Raw genomic sequence first — 19,353 nt, 5'->3', positions numbered from 1 at the left:
TATGTTTCGCAAAATCAAAATCAAATTATCACGTAAGCAACTACAGTGAAAAATAAACCAGTCGCACGTGAAAAATTATCACGTAATGAACTGGAGAATTTGTGGTCACCGACATTTTGTGGTCATGTTTTTCTCATTTGCTGGGGACTGTAATACGAGTCACACGTGCTGTTGGCGCATATGAGCTACCTTCATATTTGAACTGCATCATCTTCTCGTGTGCAAATATATGCAGATCTAAGTTCCTCTTCGCGTAGTGTAGTGAAGTGTACAAACAAATAAAGGAAGCCCTAGTAGCTTGGAGGTCCGGTTAACAAGATGGTCCATATATATACAGTAGTTTCTAAACCACAGTATGTGTTTCTGTGGTTAAGATCATCTAGAGTTACAGAGAAAAATACAATAAAATCAAATGCATCTATCTAAAATAGTGAAAATTGGAATGGTATTTTAACTCTTCTTGCTTTACGCGCGTTTCGATCTTCTAAACTTAGGATGTTGTAGGGGTTTTGTTTTTGTAATTTTTTCTCATATTCTATCGAGGGAAAATAAAAGGTAGTATTCTGGTTAAATGATTCATCAAATAATTGAGTTGAATCAGCACTCAGAACTACTGCTTTTACTTTCTTTATGATCCCATTGAACTCAATTGCACCAACTTTACAAAGTGCATGCTTCATGCTTGTTTTGATGTTCTACACTTTAACAGTTGAAGCCTTATTGTATGAAGAAAAATGAGGTTTCATGGCATTTTATTATTGCTTTCCAAAGTGCCAAAGCCATCCTTTTTATTCCTGGCATCACATATGATCTTCCCAGCTCATTTAAATAACGAGAGGCGTGTAATTTTATTATTTAAACGAAAGGAATTTTGCTAAAAGCAATTAGCATTCGGGTTTTGTTTACATTAGTGATTCCATTTAAAACTAACCAAAAACACCATTCAATTATTCTCCCTTTTTCTTCTAGTATACTAGTTGTTCTTGTACTTAGCAGCTCATTATTCCCTTAGGGATGGCAATGGGTAGGGTAGGAAACGGGGATCAAAATACCGTACCCATATCCTTTTACATTTTTCATCTCTGTACCCATACCATTTGGGGATTACGTTTCCATACCCGTATCCGTACCCGTTAACAATTATGTATTAAATTATTATTTTTTTAAAATACGAAATACAATTATATTAGTATGAAATTAAATCAAATACCAAAATAAATAAGTTTCATGCTTCAATCCAATAAAAATAAATACAAGTCTTGGTTAAAACATAATAATACCGGTAAATTTCATTAAGAGAATAAAAAATATAATAAAAAGGAAGGTCCATTAAATATTTATTAAGAGAATCACAAATTTTTTTACATAAACATTTATTTATAAATTATATATAAATATATATATATTATAATAATAAATTATATAATTATATATAATAATATTTTCATTCTTAATGGGTGGGGATGGGGACGAATATCAAAATACCATACCCGCCCCGTACCCGATTTAAGAATCCGAATACTGGGGATCCCCATCCTCGTTACCCGTTTATATCCGTATATCTTCCCCATTAGGATCGAATACCCGTGGGTACCCTACCCGCTGGGGATTATTGACATCCCTAATTCCCTCCTATAGTAGTGTCCACAGCCAACACATAGAACATTTATCTCTAATTTTAATTTAACTAAGGAAATTTCAAGTGATTAATCAAAGTGTTATCTAACTTTGGACTTTATATAATTCAAAGCTGATGTACACCTGCTTAATTTGGCCATGGATTACGACAGCCTTATAAATCTTTGCCTTTGAATATGATGCATGGCTTTTCCGGATTCTCTTATGACACGTTTTAATAAGACTTGCTCATCTTTTGCCTCTATCAATGGAAAATTAAGCTTCATTTAGTTTTTGTTGAACTAGTTAGAAGAGGAATATGATGACGACCTATCCTATTTATTTTGGTTGAAATTTGTTGATCAATCACATCGATCTTATGAACAAGTTGCATGTCTTAATTGGAATAGATCTATGGACAACACACATTAGATATGGATATTATTTGTTGATATAGAGAGCTTCTAACGAGGACCAAATGAGAATTTTTAAATGAACGGTTGTATAAATGTTTTAACTTTTAATTAATATTTTCAAATTCCTATATGTATGTAATCTAACCGTTCGTTTGAAAGTCTTTACTTGGTCCTTTTTAGAAGCTCTCCATTTGTGAGATGTTGATATAACATGATTTGTGAATGTTACAATTGATCCGTGCTATTCGAATGAGGATATTTAATGAGGACTAGTTGATAACTTTTTAGTTATCTTATTTTTCGATCTTACATCTATATCTTGACCGTTCAGCTTAAAAAGAGGGTCATATCGGTCATATATATCATCACCACTGTTACAGTGTCTTTCGGTCTTTCCAACTCAGAAGAATAGTACCTTATCAAAGTAAAAAGCAGATCATCCATGTTATACAGGTTCTTTGTTCTTTTCTTTCATAACACCAAAAGAAGAAAAGTATGCTCAGATGTTCTTTGAATTCCTACCATTCAACTTTTGATAAGAAGCTGAAAATATATAGATGCATACGTACTGGTTTTTACTCGTTCTGTATATACATGTAAACCTGTAAAGTAGTTTTTAGAACCATTATTGGTGTTTGATAGCATTCACAGGGCAAATTAAATCATTGGTGTCCCATTGACAGCAACTCCGTTCCCTTTGCTGGGCCTGGGGCTGGGGGGCCATGAAAATGATGAACGTACGAACTCAGGAAACGAAAGCATTTCGGATAAAAAGCTAAATGCTGTGGTTCTCTTTGAATTGAGATCCACTGGTTAAAGAAAAACAGATAAAAAGAGTCCTAAAAACATGCATCACATTGCTTTTATATATGTAATTGATTGATACAGACGTGCATTCATCTGTGGCTCAAGCCGGAGATCTAGAATATGGATTATTATCGATCTATTTCTCCGGCCTACGCTTAAACTTTTAAATTGTTTTCACTGGTGTGGTAAGGAAATCAAATTTGAAATCTCATCCGATAATTGAGCAAAGTGCATGAGACATCGATCTTTAAAGAGATTCAAACACATTAAGGTATAGTTTCAGTCGAAATTAATTTCATACATCTCATTTTGGAGTCATTGTACAAAATGAAGTTGGGTGAGTTAAAGTGCAAAGACGTATGACCATGTAATGTAAGAAAAACGATGATCAACAGAACTTAAGGTCACCGACATCCTTGACCATATATCTAAAGTGATCATGGCCTTGTGGAGCTGTGCTTCGATCATACAAAGATATTAATGTCCACAAGCAGGGAGAGGTATGTAAGTGATCTAACCATACTTTAGATGGGACTTATAAGAGACACCGAAATATCTTTTACTAAATAAAACCGTATGTTAGGCTGAGTCTTTCAGTTAGACTGGGCTCTATGTCCTCGTTTAAAACAAAAACACAAAAGAAAATAAGAGACACCAAAAATATTACAAATATACAACACATGTACATGTTATGGAAGTTTGGAATGTGTTTGGAAAATATGGACATGTGTTTTGTTGAACTAAGCCTTATTTTGTGGTCTTGATTTATCTTCAAATCTTCATATTGTTTTGGTGGGTTGTTTTACGTTTTGAATGTCGACTGCGTAACAAATCAATAATTCAGAAAAAATTTGAATTATTGAGAGTTTGTAGAGTCGTTGTCAATCAAAGTAATACATTAGCACTCCAATTTTTCATGAATAGTGCAACTTATTAGGTGCTCCACGTTTAACATGGTTTTTATTACATGTTGTCGGTCCAAATTTATCAAAGATAAAAACAATTAATATATACGTATACATAATTTTTTTCATTTTTTTATAATTTAATTTAAATCGGTGAAAACACTTTATGTGCAAAAAAGAAAAAAAAAATTTGGTATAGCGGCATAGTCTCTTTTTAGTAAGTGAGTTCGACTCACTAAATTATAATATTTAAGTTATTTACCTGATAAAAAAATAATTTATGTTGTCTTATAATCTTATATAGCCATATAATTAGTAGAATTATGTCCAAATCATGAACCTAATCATTAAACATCTCACCAAAAAATAACAATAATAAACAAAATCCATAAAAATATAATGATTATTATGTTATTCCTTCGAATTTCACCACTTTTCTTTTTCTATAAATATCGGCCCGTACGCCATTCTCGTCCCAAAACCGAACTGGGCAGAGAACACAGAAAGCCAGAGAAGCCAGATAGAGCTGGTTATAGAATCTAGAAACACACAGAGAGAAACTCATACTGTGTAACTCTGACTATCATCACAAACTAAATAGATTCCAGAGCCTCTTTAGCTATCTGTTGCAGCTTCTCCAATTTTCACAGCAAAACCCAATTCTTTCTCTCATCAACGTCAGGCAAGATCATTTTTTCTTTGTTCGTTATATCTGTATTTATATGTTTTTCGATGATATGTATATATGTGCTATGCGTTCGGCCACATTTGGATTATGTATTTTCGAGTTATGAATGTAATGCTGGATTTTTTGTTTCAATTTAATCGACCCAATTTGTAGAAACAGAGCCTTGTTTGGTTGCCGGAAAATATTTGTTGCTGCCGGAAAGCTTTAATTTTTGGAAGGGTGTATTTGCAACCAATAGAATTAGTGGAAAAAAAAGAGTAGAAATCTTTATATGTTTCTGGGGATGAAGAACGAGTGGAATTTGAAACACAATCTATGTTGTTTTTAAAAACGTTATTTGTTGGTTTTGGTGCTTGTCGGTGCGGAGGGTATAAATGTTGAGGTTGTCTGTTTCTGGGGAGAAAGCTTTGGGTTTGATAGTTTATTTATTTTTGGCTGAGGTAATGCTGAAACTAGTAGGCACCAGAGGTTGAACTTCTTTGTCTTTTTGATTAAACTTGGGGCCCAGTATGGATTAGAATTAATCTTAGATGGTTTTTTTCATTCTTGTAATGGTGGTGTAAGTTTTGTTTACTGCGTGATTGAGGTGTTTAGCTCAAGTTTAATTGCTGAGGAACCTTGTGGTTTAGTGTGATGTGGTTTTAGGTTCTAAAAGGAAAAAGATCTTGCCTTGATTATGTTCTGTATTCTCAATTAAGATTGATCCTCAAATCTAGTCTATCTTTACATAAAGAGTGAAACTTTCCATTTTTTAACCATATGTATATGGGGTTATAAGTTAAACCATCTTTTTGGTTGGAGTCGTTCGTGTGATTTTTCATCTGGTATGCTCCCCCTTTTCCTTGTTAATATCGGTTCTTTCCAATGTATGAGAGAAAAGGCTTTAACTTGGTGCTCTATGTGTTTGTGTGCATCTGTAAAAATTCGTCTTTGATTGTCATAGATGTTTGGGTTATGATTACCATACTGTTTTCCAAATTGTTTTACTTAATGAGTTGTGTATATTTCAGAGACTGGAGTCGGGGAAGAAAAAGATAGTTTATGGGGGAAGACGCAGGAAGAGGTTTGGAATGCCAGAAGACTATGGATGGGAAGGGGAGCAACAGAAACGGTTCAGAGAAGGCCATCCCTTCTTGTTGCTTGAAGGCTAGGGCTTCAGACCCTGAGGCTGATGCAATATGCCATTCTACTGTTGTTTCTGGGTGGTTTTCAGAATCCCAATCTCGCGCAGGTCATTATCTATAAGTTCCTTTCTTGTAATCTCAAACAAATTTTTTCTTTCCCATCAGCAAAGCAATAGTCTTGTTGGATGTTCAAGCAGGTTGATGAATTAACCCCCTTTGTTTTGTTTTTTTTATTTGGACTGCAGATAAGGCTAGTAAAAAGACTTACTTCAACAATCCGATGTGGCCTGGTAGGCATGCATCTATAAATCACTTCTTTTCATGTTTGCATTAGTAGTTCTTTAAGTACTTTGCAGTTCATATTTCAGTTACTATGGTTAAAATCCTCACGTTCTTTGAAAAATGACATTAGAGGATCCTTTATCATATATACGGTTTTCCGGTAGTGAGGAAAGGAACAAAGGGACAGATGAGTATGTTGCTTGATCGATATCTTGTATGGGCAGCTCCAGTTACCCTATTGACGTAGTATTTGTTTGTTTATTTATTTTTTCTTTTTTTCTTTTTTCCTTTGGCTCACCATAAAAATTTCTCCTTAAAGTGAAATATATTGCTGTTGAAACTTCTTATCTCGAACTTTTGATAGTTTTGTGCGTTTAAAGTGCCTTCCTTATGTACTTATATTCTTTTATTTCATTTTTAAAGGTGAAGCCCACTCATTGAAAGTAGAAAATATTCTATACAAGGGAAAATCAGAGTTCCAAGAGGTTTTGGTTTTCGAGGTTTGAAATTCTCACCTTGAAGGTTTCTTCTGGCTGTTTAGGTGCATTGTGTTCGTTCTTTTTAAACCATTTTTAATGTGGCTTCCTTTCTGTGCAGTCTTCAACATATGGAAAAGTGCTTGTTCTTGATGGCATTATTCAGCTGAGTGAGAAGGATGAATGTGCATACCAGGAGATGATAACTCATCTACCTCTTTGTTCGATTCCCTCCCCCAAAAATGTACCTTTCATGATCCATTTATCTTATTTTTGATGTTATGGTGTGTTTGCTACTTTATGACCATAAGATGGAATATGGTACTATATCAGCCTGCCAGTTGAACTTACTGCATATTCTTTCTGATATTCAGTAGTGCCAGCTTATGTTCATATTGCTAAATCTACCATGAAACTGCGAAGCCTATCTAGGTTTTATGAGGCTTTAGAGAAAGGGGATTGTTCGCTGTTTTATTCGTCATTAAGGTTTTACCATGGATTTGGCTGCATGAATTTGTAGCCAACTATTTGCAATATGAACCAAGTTCATATGTGCTCTGCTCGTGTGCCTGCATAGTGACACTTTTCTGCCACATTTAGTTAGGGGTAGATCGTTGGTCCCTTTTTGGTTTAAAGTTGGTTATATTCACTCATGAATATAATGATTGATTAATACAGTATTATTTTTATAATGTCAACTGTTTAAAATCCTTGATGCAGGTTCTGGTTGTGGGTGGTGGTGATGGCGGAGTTCTTAGGGAGATTTCGCGCCATTCGTCTGTTGAGCATATTGATATATGTGAGATAGATCAGTTGGTTATAGATGTAAGTATTGGTTCCCTTTTGTGTATTTGATTGTTAAGAAGATCTGTAGCAACCAGCTCATTTTTGTGATTTACTTTCTATCTTCTTCTAGGTGTCTAAAAAGTTTTTTCCAGAGTTAGCTGTTGGATTTGAGGACCCTCGTGTCCATCTTCATGTCGGTGATGGTATCTTCACTGCTATAATTTCTTTTACCTGTTTCATTAAAGAGTTTTTCAAATTGGTCCTTCTACTTGGCTTGCTAGTTTTTCAAATTGGTCCTCCTTGGCTTGCTATCCCAATTATCTGATTTTTTTTTGACATGACAGCTACTGAATTCCTAAGGAATGCACCTAAAGGGAAATATGATGCTGTAATTGTTGATTCATCAGATCCTGTAGGTACGTATTTTGATCTGTTACTATAACAATTTCTTTTTTTGTCTGTTTTCTGTGGCACGCCGACACACACACATATATTCTGAACAGTTACCGCGTATAAGATGTCTCTGTTGCTCTATCTGGAATGCAAACACACACACACACACACACATATTTATCTATGTGTTAAGGTTTTTGCTACTACTGTTTTTGCATATACATCTGATTTTAATATGCATTTTTGACGTATATATGGTATCCTTCTGACATAGGTCCTGCTCAGGAGCTTGTAGAGAAGCCATTTTTTGAGACAGTAGCTAGAGCATTAAGGCCTGGCGGTGTTCTATGTAACATGGCAGAGAGTATGTGGCTCCATACACATCTTATTGAGGATATGATCTCTGTTTGCCAGCTAACATTCAAGGGGTCAGTTAACTATGCATGGACGAGTGTTCCCACATATCCAAGGTAGCAACTTATTTTGTTTTTCACATAACTTCAGGTCTTCAGTTGGATGATTTGGCATAATTAGATAAACGTAAAAATGAATTCTTCCCGTTCATTGATCAGATAGATATCATGAACTGATTTTTAATCCGAGATTACTGTCATGCAGTGGTGTTATAGGTTTTCTGCTATGTTCAACAGAAGGGCCTCCTGTTGATTTTAAAAATCCAGTCAATTCCATTGAGAAATTGGCAGGAGCTGTCAACCACAAAAGAGAACTTCGGTTCTATAACTCTGAGGTAGGAGCCTTGCAAGTTTTTCCAATTCACCATTAAGAAGAAATCTATCTTTTACTTCAGTTTCCTTTATACAGTGTGGGTCTGTTTGTTCGTTTGACAGATGCACTCAGCTGCCTTTGCCTTGCCTGCATTTTTGAGGAGGGAGGTGAGCGCACTCCATGATTCTTCAAATCCAGCAAGACGAAATGGCTCGTCCTAGTAAATAAGTAGCTATGACTGGTTACTCTGTCCTCCTGATTATTGAAATGTGTACTGCATGGAAGAATAGAAACTAGGTAATTATCGTGTAGATGGAGCTTGTCATCAGTGGGGGTTTACGTTTTACTGTGAGCTTATGTCTCGAGTGGCCTATTTCTATATGTTTAGCCCTGTGACATTATTGGATCTTATGAGTAATTTGCTCAGAAATCAAATAATTATGGATTTGAAATATGTGAACATGTTATTTTTACTTTCTTCTTTTGGATGTTTGGTTTTTCTTCAAGCGATATGAAAACACAACTGCAGAAATTACAAGGGAACTACTAACTAGCATCTAATCTTGGTTCCCCCCCTACAAATTAAGGTGACTATGTTACTAGCTAGCATCTGATCTTGGAAATACAACAGGGTATAGCCGCTGGTACCCAAGTTCTAGGGAGTTTTCACCCCCCTCATCAATAATCAATTGAGGACTTGAGTTCCTTTTTATATACTTCTTTGATCGATTGAGACGAGGGGCTCTCTGGGAAGAAAGAGCCAGCTTCTCCAGCTGATGAGCATTGTTTCTGTTCAAATCGGGAAGGTCATTGCTGAAGTGCCACCGGAATTTGGAGACCACAGCCTTCAAGTCCTTTGCCATGAGAGAAAAGGCTTCAACTTTTGTATGGCATTTCACATTCTGGGCCGAGATAGGGAGGTCGGAGAAGGACTTGTTTGAAGAAGCCCAACTCAAAAGTTCTTCTCCATAGAAATCACCTTTACCCAGATACTTTGTGATTGAGGAACCCGATTTTACTGAACCATCAGTAGTTGTGTAAGTCCATATTATGCCTTCATTGTTGAACAGCATCAGATCGAGTGGTTCTCCTGCTCGAATTACATAACTGTTCTCTGTGTAGAATACTGGTTTCAGATTGTCACAGATCTTATTTAACACACTTTCATCCATATATTGAAGCATTGGTACCTATATATACAGCTCACGTCAATCCAAGTACGTAGAACTAGAACATGCAAGTTAAATCATAGAATGAATCGAAGAAGAGTTTGGGGGAAGCAAAATTATTTACTTTCTTAAGTGCATCCATGCAGAGAAGGCGCTTTATGGATCTTCTGTCCTTCCGGGGAAGAATAGGAAGTAGATTTTCCACATGAACATCTTTGTTTTCTTCCAATTTCTGGCTCACATTTTCGATGATCACAATCTTCATATCATCAGGGAGACGATTTCTGGACATCCACCGTTGTATCTCTAGATCTTTATCTTTCATCTTCTCTCTTATCGCCTCCGATTTAGTAGTTGCCAACTGCATATATGTCTGTTTTTCCACAAGACAGACAACAATGGACCTCAGCTCAATGTATCGATCCTTCTCTAATTTAAAAGGTAAACAGTAGAGAGCGATCTGTTACCAACCTGTACATTTCCGATAAGATACAAAAATAGTAGCAAACCAATTAGAGATATAACAATTGCGAAGCAGTTTTCCCACTCATAGGTACTCGTTTCCAAATTCTGACCAAGAGAACTGCAGAGAATAACATTGTTAATTTTGAAACACTGCAAATGAAATGATAGTAAGTATGCACAGACAGCACAGTTTATAACTTTACATGTATCTATCTATGCAGACCTTAGATTTCGCAGACCCCACCAGAAAGAGTAAAAGAACTTCTTGGAAAAATCTGTCGAGTGTGTACTACCGGATTCGAGGGCATGGAGGAAGATTCCGAAATCAAATTCTGATGTATTTGATGGCTTCACAGCCGGGCAATTTTCGTTAAGGAAAGTGACATATCCTTCATCAATTTCAAGTCTGTCATCACAGTAGTAATTAGTAAATGTACATTTTGCATGAGAATGTTCTGATTGTTCTCCACAAGCATCGTGCCAGCATGATGTCTCTCGTTGAACAGAAAGGAAATACCAAAAGGCTCCAAGTACCTAAAAATTTACAAATTAATCAAGGAATTCCATTAATCATTTACTAGAAAACACAGTGAAGTAGTAGGTACGTATATACTGTTTAATAAACTAAGTTAAAGTGAATGATTATAGTAAGTGGCCGGAGCTTAAACTTACATGACTGGCGAGGATGTAGAGAAAAAAATTGAATGAACCTCTAGCCCATATTCCAGTTTGTTTAAGTTTTTTACACGAAAGGTAGATCCTATAAATCTTTGGCAGATACTGAAAAAGAAGGAACACGTTTAAAATCTTCATCTTGTACATGAACTCCGATCGCGAGCCGCCTATTTTTTGAAAGAAAACCAATATTGCCACCTTCACAAGACACACAGTTGAAGAATTGAGTGTTACTACAGTTGAAGAAAACCAATATAAGCAAATAGGGGAGAAGATCTTATGTCTTACTTGTGGTATGGGAAGAATGGCTATGAAGTCGATTGTGATGGAGATAAATAACGAGGACGTCTTCTGATATATTGCCTTGGCAGAGTCAAGTAACTCTGCCTTTTTCCATAGCCAAACTGGCTTTCCTCTTTTTGATATCTCAGACATCACAGTGTTACTACAGACACGAATTTCATGTATGATATGCATTATGAAAGTCGTATCAGCGAGTGATCGGAGGACTAGAGCTGCAGTGCTCGCATTGTATTCCCTATCAATGCACTTTTTGTCTTTGTCGATGTAGGGGATGTAGAAGAACAAAGGGTCTGTGGTTACTGAAATCAGACATGAAATCACAAATATCCTGTGCCACATCGCAATGAAGGACCCTTGGGGATCAAAGAACTCCTTAAAGGTAGGCCATTTTGTCTGTGACAATATTGAATATCCTCCATTGTTCACAGGAGTCTTAGGAGTAGGACTACTGTCGATAGTGTAACCTGCTGCTGGAATGCTGATATAGAAACAAACAAATCAGTTGAAGCCATGAGATGGAAACTAAGAAAAGGGTGCGAAATAGCTTTCGTTACATGAAGTTTTTGGCCTTCATATTGTAGTTCTATAGAGACTAAAAGCGAAAAGAAAACAAAAATTACTGACAATTTGTTGAAGCATTTAAGAACAATTTGGCTATTTCTGTTAATAAAACCTGGAACTAAGAAGGCTATTTGCCTTTTCTTAGTTTCCAGTTTCTACCAAAGAAAGAATTAAGAACAATTTGGCTCTCTTAATTAGAAGATTAAGAAGCTGACCTTATCATATGCATGAAGCTGCTGTCGTCTGGATGAATAATAGTCATGACGCAAGACCCTGACTATTTAAGTATCTGTGATGGACAAGTTATGAAACCGAAATTGAACTTAGGTTTTTCTTTCTTCGATGAACTTAGGAAATTGAACCTAGGTTTAGTTTGCAGAGAGAAAAGCAAGTTGAAACTTCAAACTTGCAACCAAAACTGGAAATAGGATGGTATTGATTACTATGTCAAACAACGTAGTTCACACTCAGTTTTATAGACTTATCTGAAGCATTAGGTCGATGCATAACTAATTAGAAAAAGAAATTAAGGAAGGTCAGCTGGCCAGTTTTGACAAGAATTGAAGTCTTGAAGAAGATGATTATATATGCATAAACGAGGGCATGAAAAATGGGGTGATCGTTTCATTGGAGCTTGAACTATTAATCTTCATCTCCTGTCAATTAACAATTACTAATGTCACTTAACTTTTCTGGGTTAGTTGAACAAATACTAATGTCTATTGATCCGTTGAAACTCTACTTGACAACTTGGGTTGCCACTTCCAGTACTAAATGCAGATTAAAACAAAATCATGAGCGTACGTATTACCTCTCAAGTGGCCGGAACCTTCAAATCCGGGGGCGCGCGGCTGCTGCAACAAGCTATCAATACTGCCATTCCTTGATGCATGTTGTGAAAGAATATAAGTTCACCTTTGTATTGTACTTGTGTGATTGATTTATCTATATTAGATTATTAGTTAATTTGAGCTGAACAAATTAGTCTATGCCTTATTGACCTGAGCTTAATATATTAGATGTTCAGAATTGCATATACATTCTAGCTGACAGATATTATTCTTATATTGTAAGTACACCCAGTGACCAAAGTTGACCTCTCAATCTTGCAAGTTGCTAATTGAATCATGTATAATAGGATACTGAGCAACCAATTATTGTAAGAAAATATAAACTAATATCAAGTATAAAATGCGAATTGATATTAGACTAACAGTTAATTGGCAATTGCATATTTGCATTATACTACTATTCAACTTGCTAGCTGTGTACGTCTTTAAATTTATAGAACAAGTCATACAGATCGATCTTATATTTGATTCTTATCCACATTGTTTTCCAGTTGGAAATCTGGCTAAAAATTATGCTTGGTATATCATTGGAAAGAAGTCAAAAGACTACAGTACAGTATTCTTATAGATTCTTGATATATCGTACATAGAAGTTTCAGCCTTTCAGAATTGAGATACTTGCAATTTTTGATCGTAGAGGTTCTGTTAGGGTTGTTCCAAGTTAACTAGGATTTAGGACCAACATTAGTTAATAGCTTGAATCTGAAAGTTCTTAGCTTATTGAACAGAACGTTAATACTAGTCTACATGCATATAACTAGCTAATAGGGCACTACATGACTAGCACCATAGGCATTAGCTTCTCTTCTGCAGATACTCAAATCGTGTTCTTGGCGAGGTCGCAGCTCCTACTCCAACGGCAGCCGTCCTATTCGGGTTACCGCGGTTTCAACGGAATGACATTCCTATGGTAGAGCTCGCCACCCTCTGCTTCTCTCGAGGATCGTCGTAATTCCAGTACATTTTACACTTGGTGGCGACTGCTTTCAAGTCCTTGGCCGTGATCGCAAACCCTTCCACTCTCGTGTGACATTTCACATTTTCTTTCGAGATCGGAATGGTTGCAAGCGAGACGTGCTGCATGTTCTTCGACGCCCAACTCAGAAGTTGTTCATCTCCATAGATATATACCACCGTTCTCAACCGTCCTGTGAATCTTATTAGATGCAGAAGTACCAGTACTATTCGACGAGTAGATCCACATAGTTCCTCAAGATTTTGCAACCGGCATTAATATTGTATAGGCTCACCATGCAGTGGTTAGAATGTCCAATAGTGAACTGGTGGGAATGAAAGAAATTTGCTCACACAACTCCGATATCAACAGTTGAACACTCGGTCTTATTTTTATTCTCAAATTGCTACTAAATCAAAATAGGCAATCACAAGTACCAAAGCTCAAGTACGTAACGATACAATGAAGAACGACGATATATATATATATATATATATATATATATATAACATATGTAACTATATATAATATAAAAGTAGCAGCTTGAGGAGTTAATCGATAGCTCTAGCAAGCCCTGTACGTAAAAGCAAATAATGCACAAGTACATGCCCTAGATCACTGCAGGCTAGGGGGGTAATTTGCAGGCTTCAGCTTCGCATCACCCACTGTAGCCGGTGGGATTGATATTTGATGCTGCTACACGCTTCTTTGACAATTGTTGTTGCTGAAACTGCCCCAGCGGCGCCACCTGATCCGCCGCCTCATCTTTAGAAGGATTGTAGTCGAAAGGCCAATATTTTTCGCATTTGGTTACCATGTTCTTCAAGTCCTTGGCCATGAGTACAAACGCCTCTACCTTCGTGTGGCATTTGACATTTGCGGTTGAGGTAGGAAGCGCCGTAAGAGACGATGATGCAAATTGCAGAAGAACGTGTCCATAAGAATCACCCTTCTTGAGGAAGTGAGTATCCATGGATGGAGAAGTAGCGATTCCTGTTGTTTTAACAAAATGACTACTCTCAATAGCAGTCGTGTAAGTCCACATAAACCCTTCTGTAATGAACACCATTCGATCAAGTGGCTCTTCCATCTGAAAAACAATGTCATTCTCCTGGTAAATCACCGGCTTCAGATAGTCGCACATCATCTTCAAAACTTTTTCATCCACCTTGCTAAGCATTGGTACCTGCGTATGTGTACGTACGTATAGATCAGTACTCATCAATAAGCTTGCAATATTAGACATTGATTCACATAAAGAATGGTGCATACTGTGATGAGTAACATACTCTTCTTAGCGTACTCATGCAAAGAACTCGCTTGAGAGCTTTCTTGGTATACCAGGGAAGAATAGAGACTATATCCTCCAGATCTACTGTTATGTCTTCTTCCAGTTTTTGCTTGATGTTTTTCATGATCTCGTCCTTCATGTCTTCCTCGAGCTCATTTCTTACCATCCACTTTTCTATGTCGTTCCTTTTTTTCTGAATCTTCTCTCTTACCTCCTCAGCTCTAGTAGTTGCCTTCTCCATATAAATCTGTTTCACATAATGATTAAACTCCATCAATTAATCACCTCCTCGATCAAAATCGTTGCTATGTAAAAGCATATATATATATATAATATGTACATAACATGGGTGCGCGATTAGTTACCAACCTGTAGATTTCCAATGAGGTATAAAAACAATAGCAAGCCGATGATAGAAATAAGAATTGCAAAGCTGTTTTCCCACAGATAGGTACTTGTTTCCAAACTTGTGCCAAAATTACTGCCGCATGAAGAAATTTTTAAATGATTCGTAACTGATTAATGAACGACTGAAGTTATAAACTACGCTCTTGTATATGATGAAGATTACCTCAAGTTTCGCAAGCCCCACCAGAAACAGTAACCAATCTTTTGTGGAACATTTATTTTCCCTTGGATATCATTCTTGAGGGCATCAAAAAATATTCCAAAATCAAATGGGGGATCAGTCATATTATATGGAACTTTTAGAATGCATTTCTCGTCTAGAGTTTTATTGAATTCTGGGGTTATAAGTGCAGAAGCAGTACTGTCATGGCAATAAAAAGTGCATCCTGATTCTGATCGATTTGTATCGAGGCAAGTTCGATACCAACATGATATCTCTCGCTGAATAGAAAAAAAGTACCAAAAGGCTCCCAATACCTAAACAACAACAAACTCACATCAATGAAAAAAATATATATGTTGGGAGATCAAGGCGGCAACAGAAATATATGACTAGAGGTGAGATGAATAAACTTACATGACTCGCAAGGATGTAGAGAAACAAATTGAATACACCTTTAACCCATAATGCAGATTGTGCAATCGCGACAGAGGAAAGATAGATTCGATAAATTCTTGGCACATAGTGGACTAGAAGAAAACCACTCACAATCTTTCTTCTTAACAGGTAGTTATGGCCTCCAATGTCGAAAAACAATCCTACTATCAGCAGCTGGACAAAAAATCGTGAGTTAAAACTTTAAAAAGACAATGAATTAATCTAAGCAGAGAAACCAAATTTGTTAATTAGCCAATCTCTAGCTAATAATCACTTTACACCCAAAAAGAGAGTTACGATATGTCTAGCTTACTTGTGGCATGGGAAAAATAGCGATAACGTCAGTTAGGAAAGATCGCCATGACAACTTGTGAGAAAATGCCTTTGCAAACTGAATCATTTGATCTCGGGATACAGATTCATATTTCAAAACCGAAGTCTTATCCTCCGAAACCTTTGAGGCTGCAAATTTGATAGCCACATGAAGTTGGTATATGATATTCACTAGGAAAGCGATGTCCGTGACTGATCGGAAAACCAGAGCTGCTGTCTGCACTCCGTTGTCGCTTCCCATACACTTTTTTTCCTCGCTGGTGTATGGAATGTAAAAGAACAAGGGATCAAATAAGACTGCAATCACGCATGAAGTTACGAGTATCTTATTCCACCATGGGTTCAAATCTGAAAGAACTCCCTCAATTAGTGTTGGCCTTTTCCAGATTTTGTTGCTTGCTTGAGGTTGTCCAGGTTCGGGTGTTGGTATTCGACGTTGCAATAGAGCCTCAGGACTGCTGAAATCATAAGCTATACCTGGTGTAAGGCTGAAATTAAGAAGAAAAGCAAAAATGATATGTAAATGAAGTCGTAAACCACATTGATGAACACTGAAGAAAAAGCTCAACGAATCCTTAACCTAAATTTATCAGAGTCGATACCCTCTCGAAAGGAGAAGTCGATACTCTTGCAGAAAACTAATACTAACTAGCTAGGCTAATTCATTACCAAAAAACTAACTAGGTTAATAAAACAAACCTCATTTCGATGATGCTCTCATCGTATGGTCCCTGATGTTTAGACATAGTTATTTTATGCCCTCTTCCCTTGTGCTTGTTGAGATGGTCTCAGAATTACTAATTAACACGCCAATGGAAGGCTTCGTAGTCCAGCAATTTTCCGAACAGCAGTACTGAAATATCTGAAAAACATGTGAAAATCAGTTACAGAAATGACTGGTGCATGTGGTTTAGATCTAGCTAGAGCAAAGATTGGCGCTCTAGAATTGAAGTAGCATACATTATAAGCGTGCAAGATGGAAATTCAGCTTGAATTTCGTTTTCTTGAAACCAGATTAAACTGAAATAGCCTATGGAACCCGACTATGTCCAGATGAAGTTATATATACGCATGCATGCAGCACTAATTCTGTTAGGTAGGAATTAAAAACGACTTTGATTAATCAAGTCATGAGTTGGGGTGTTGACGAAGACCTAGCTAGTCAATTGGTCTTTCTTATTTTTTTTTCTTTTTCTAATCAATAATAGTTTCTCATTAATTCAGTAACTAATTCCTTGCCAACCTTACAAAGGGTAACAGAGCCGTGCGAATTTCATTTCGAGATATATTCCTCATAATAACATCATATATACATGTTCGTCACGGTGAAGCAAGTGCAGCAACAAATCAATGAATTACTTACACATATATAAGAGGTGTTAATCAATGAATTTCTAATACAGTAAATCAGTAATACGTCAATCACCATTGCTTGGAAAAATGAACATGATTTGTTTGGTTTCCTTGACGATAAGAACGCACAGTGTATTACTTTTAAACTTCTTCTTTTTTTATCTTTTTTTTTATCAGGTAAACAAACTAAATATCAAGAATGGAGCCATGATTCTAAAATACCTAGGCTAGACTTCATTGGATAAAAATTTCAAAATGTACGGAACAAATAAATTAACAATGCTTGTATATAACATTAAGAAATATTTTTCACTTCTTAATATCCGACATTAAGAAAATCAATCTAATAGAGTAACAATGATATTGATATACAAGAAGGAGAATTCAGAAAATAACCAAATTCACATCCCCAAATTCATAAACTTATAAAAGGCCGAAAATTAAAATGTTGAAATTCAATGTAACAAGCAAAATACCAGTATCGATTGATAGCACACAATAAATGAAAAAGTTGAACCGAATAAACTAATTAAGCCCTAACTGAAAAGTTTAGTTGTTTACCAGAGACTTATGTTTTGCAAAAGTTGGAACCCTGACTTAATATGGACCAATGGCTATTATTAAAATTTAAAAAAAAGAAAAAAAGAAAGTGAAGGTGGCGTGTAGAATAGAACTTGTGCATATTCTAATCCTCATTTAGGTAGATTTTAACTTTTTCTTAACCATTTTCTACTTGGGTTGTTGGTTCATTTATTTCATATAGTATAATCTGCTCTATTTGAAAAAGAAGAATTAAAAAAAGTGTCAACCCATAGACCAGTGGACTATCCTCCTTCCGTATCAAATATTACAGTTAGTCAAACTTATAACCTCCTACTTATTAAGAAAAGATTATGCCGTTAGACCAAATGATATCAGATTGTATTATTTTAAACTTGCTCATCAACCTTTGACCGGAGAAAAAATAAAACTAAAAAAAATAATAATAACAACCAAATATTTAACTTCTTGTGCGCTATGCATGCCTTGGTGGGATTATAAGGTTTCATATCAAACTGAGAAATCATCAACGATAATAATTGAAGATAGAAAATGTTAAAGTCTAGTCTTTGTTTTTCTTTTTGGGAGTTTAAATAATCGATCAAACTAGCTGGAATATTATGTCTTACATTCACATGCACATCCTCCCTTTCTAGCTTAGGTCCTTAGGAACCTTGGACAACACTCCTTCACAGAGTCAACCATCTGTTGATAATAATAGTAACCTCAACAGTATTTTGATACTGATATTGGTTTTAGCATATGTTGGGTATATGTTACGAACCATCATTCTTTAATTTATAATTAACCTCTAAGTCTAGAATTTGTGTCTACTTGTGATAGTTTGGTTACCTGTTGTGTGTTGATAAAATAAAAAGAAACTAATGTAATGAGAAAGAACCATATGCACTAGTACTACATTTGCATTTGGTCTTTGTTATTTGTCTTATTTCCTTCTGGGATTTAAAATCAATAGAATTCCAAGCACTCCATAGCTCTAGCCCTTTAGCTGTCCTTAATTACATTTGTTAAACTGTGCATACCTCTCTCGCCCCTTTTCTCAAACTCGATCGGGTATCACTAGCTTTTCTACAAGTAGAAAGTGCAGTAGATGAACATGTATATATATATATTTCATGTATATATGCTGTTAGTTCCATCAGTTTATGCTTAGTAACTACATGGTATAAAGTTAATTCAGAAAAGCCAGATACATAACTGGCTAATTTTAGAGCTTCACCGACCGCTTCAACGGCACGTGGCTGCTCTCCGACCGCTTCTTCACCGGAGGCACCTCCTCCAAAGTCTCGGAACCTTTGAAGCCACCGCGTCTTTACCTGTCGCCCGCCGTGACCGGAGGACCTCTCGCGCTTGGGCGCTTAAGACATTGGCTTCGTTTTCGTCACCGACGGTAAAGCCGATGTTTGCTTATACGGGAAACGCCACCGACTCGCGGGTCGTCGGCTCACCCCAGATGGTTGAAGGTTTTTGCGCTACTCAAAATCAACGCAATACGAAAGAAGGTATTAGGGACTTGCATGTGGATTACGTACATTTGAGGAGTGGCTTGACCTTTGAAACTAGCTGGATTAAATAATATGGAAAACTCCTCATATGTTACTAGAACTATC

At 36.3% G+C, this 19,353-nt stretch overlaps 3 protein-coding genes across 3 annotated transcripts; 1 reads left to right on the top strand and 2 right to left on the bottom strand.

Moving 5' to 3' along the window:
* Positions 1–4,228: 4,228 nt before the first annotated feature.
* On the top strand, positions 4,229–8,673 carry LOC101308515 (spermine synthase-like). The gene is made up of 11 exons (XM_004307924.1): positions 4,229–4,427; positions 5,444–5,664; positions 5,803–5,847; positions 6,263–6,339; positions 6,437–6,559; positions 7,036–7,140; positions 7,232–7,304; positions 7,446–7,517; positions 7,769–7,964; positions 8,113–8,242; positions 8,343–8,673. The coding sequence occupies exons 2-11, from the start codon at positions 5,475–5,477 to the stop codon at positions 8,439–8,441; spliced, it is 1,110 nt and encodes a 369-aa protein (XP_004307972.1). The 5' UTR covers positions 4,229–4,427; positions 5,444–5,474; the 3' UTR covers positions 8,442–8,673.
* A 146-nt stretch (positions 8,674–8,819) lies between these two features.
* On the bottom strand, positions 8,820–13,327 carry LOC101314615 (cyclic nucleotide-gated ion channel 1-like). Its single transcript, XM_004309084.1, has 6 exons — positions 13,146–13,327; positions 10,527–11,310; positions 10,078–10,388; positions 9,861–9,972; positions 9,514–9,762; positions 8,820–9,410 (listed from the first exon to the last, which is right to left on the bottom strand). Exons 1-6 carry the CDS (start codon positions 13,325–13,327, stop codon positions 8,820–8,822), a joined length of 2,229 nt encoding a protein of 742 aa, XP_004309132.1.
* A 530-nt stretch (positions 13,328–13,857) lies between these two features.
* LOC101314330 (cyclic nucleotide-gated ion channel 1-like) lies at positions 13,858–16,575 on the bottom strand. Its single transcript, XM_004309083.1, has 8 exons — positions 16,529–16,575; positions 15,810–16,317; positions 15,476–15,670; positions 15,359–15,375; positions 15,062–15,259; positions 14,856–14,859; positions 14,489–14,737; positions 13,858–14,385 (listed from the first exon to the last, which is right to left on the bottom strand). Exons 1-8 carry the CDS (start codon positions 16,573–16,575, stop codon positions 13,858–13,860), a joined length of 1,746 nt encoding a protein of 581 aa, XP_004309131.1.
* Positions 16,576–19,353: the final 2,778 nt, after the last annotated feature.

Source organism: Fragaria vesca, linkage group LG7, assembly GCF_000184155.1.
Source record: "Fragaria vesca subsp. vesca linkage group LG7, FraVesHawaii_1.0, whole genome shotgun sequence".
Lineage (NCBI taxonomy): Eukaryota > Viridiplantae > Streptophyta > Magnoliopsida > Rosales > Rosaceae > Fragaria > Fragaria vesca.
This window is presented reverse-complemented; position numbering and strand designations above follow the sequence as displayed.

Excerpts from the sequence above, each read along its gene's own strand:
- LOC101308515 (XM_004307924.1), top strand. The coding sequence starts at position 5,475 with ATGGGGGAAGACGCAGGAAGAGGTTTGGAATGCCAGAAGACTATGGAT. Across the intron at positions 6,560-7,035 it reads CGATTCCCTCCCCCAAAAAT|GTTCTGGTTGTGGGTGGTGG; the intron begins GTACCTTTCATG and ends TCCTTGATGCAG. Across the intron at positions 7,518-7,768 it reads TGATTCATCAGATCCTGTAG|GTCCTGCTCAGGAGCTTGTA; the intron begins GTACGTATTTTG and ends CTTCTGACATAG.
- LOC101314615 (XM_004309084.1), bottom strand. The coding sequence starts at position 13,327 with ATGCAGCACGTCTCGCTTGCAACCATTCCGATCTCGAAAGAAAATGTG. Across the intron at positions 9,973-10,077 it reads TGGGGTCTGCGAAATCTAAG|TTCTCTTGGTCAGAATTTGG; the intron begins GTCTGCATAGAT and ends TATTCTCTGCAG. Across the intron at positions 9,763-9,860 it reads ATCTTATCGGAAATGTACAG|ACATATATGCAGTTGGCAAC; the intron begins GTTGGTAACAGA and ends GTGGAAAAACAG.
- LOC101314330 (XM_004309083.1), bottom strand. The coding sequence starts at position 16,575 with ATGTCTAAACATCAGGGACCATACGATGAGAGCATCATCGAAATGAG. Across the intron at positions 15,671-15,809 it reads CTATTTTTCCCATGCCACAA|CTGCTGATAGTAGGATTGTT; the intron begins GTAAGCTAGACA and ends TTTTTTGTCCAG. Across the intron at positions 14,386-14,488 it reads GCATGAGTACGCTAAGAAGA|GTACCAATGCTTAGCAAGGT; the intron begins GTATGTTACTCA and ends ACACATACGCAG.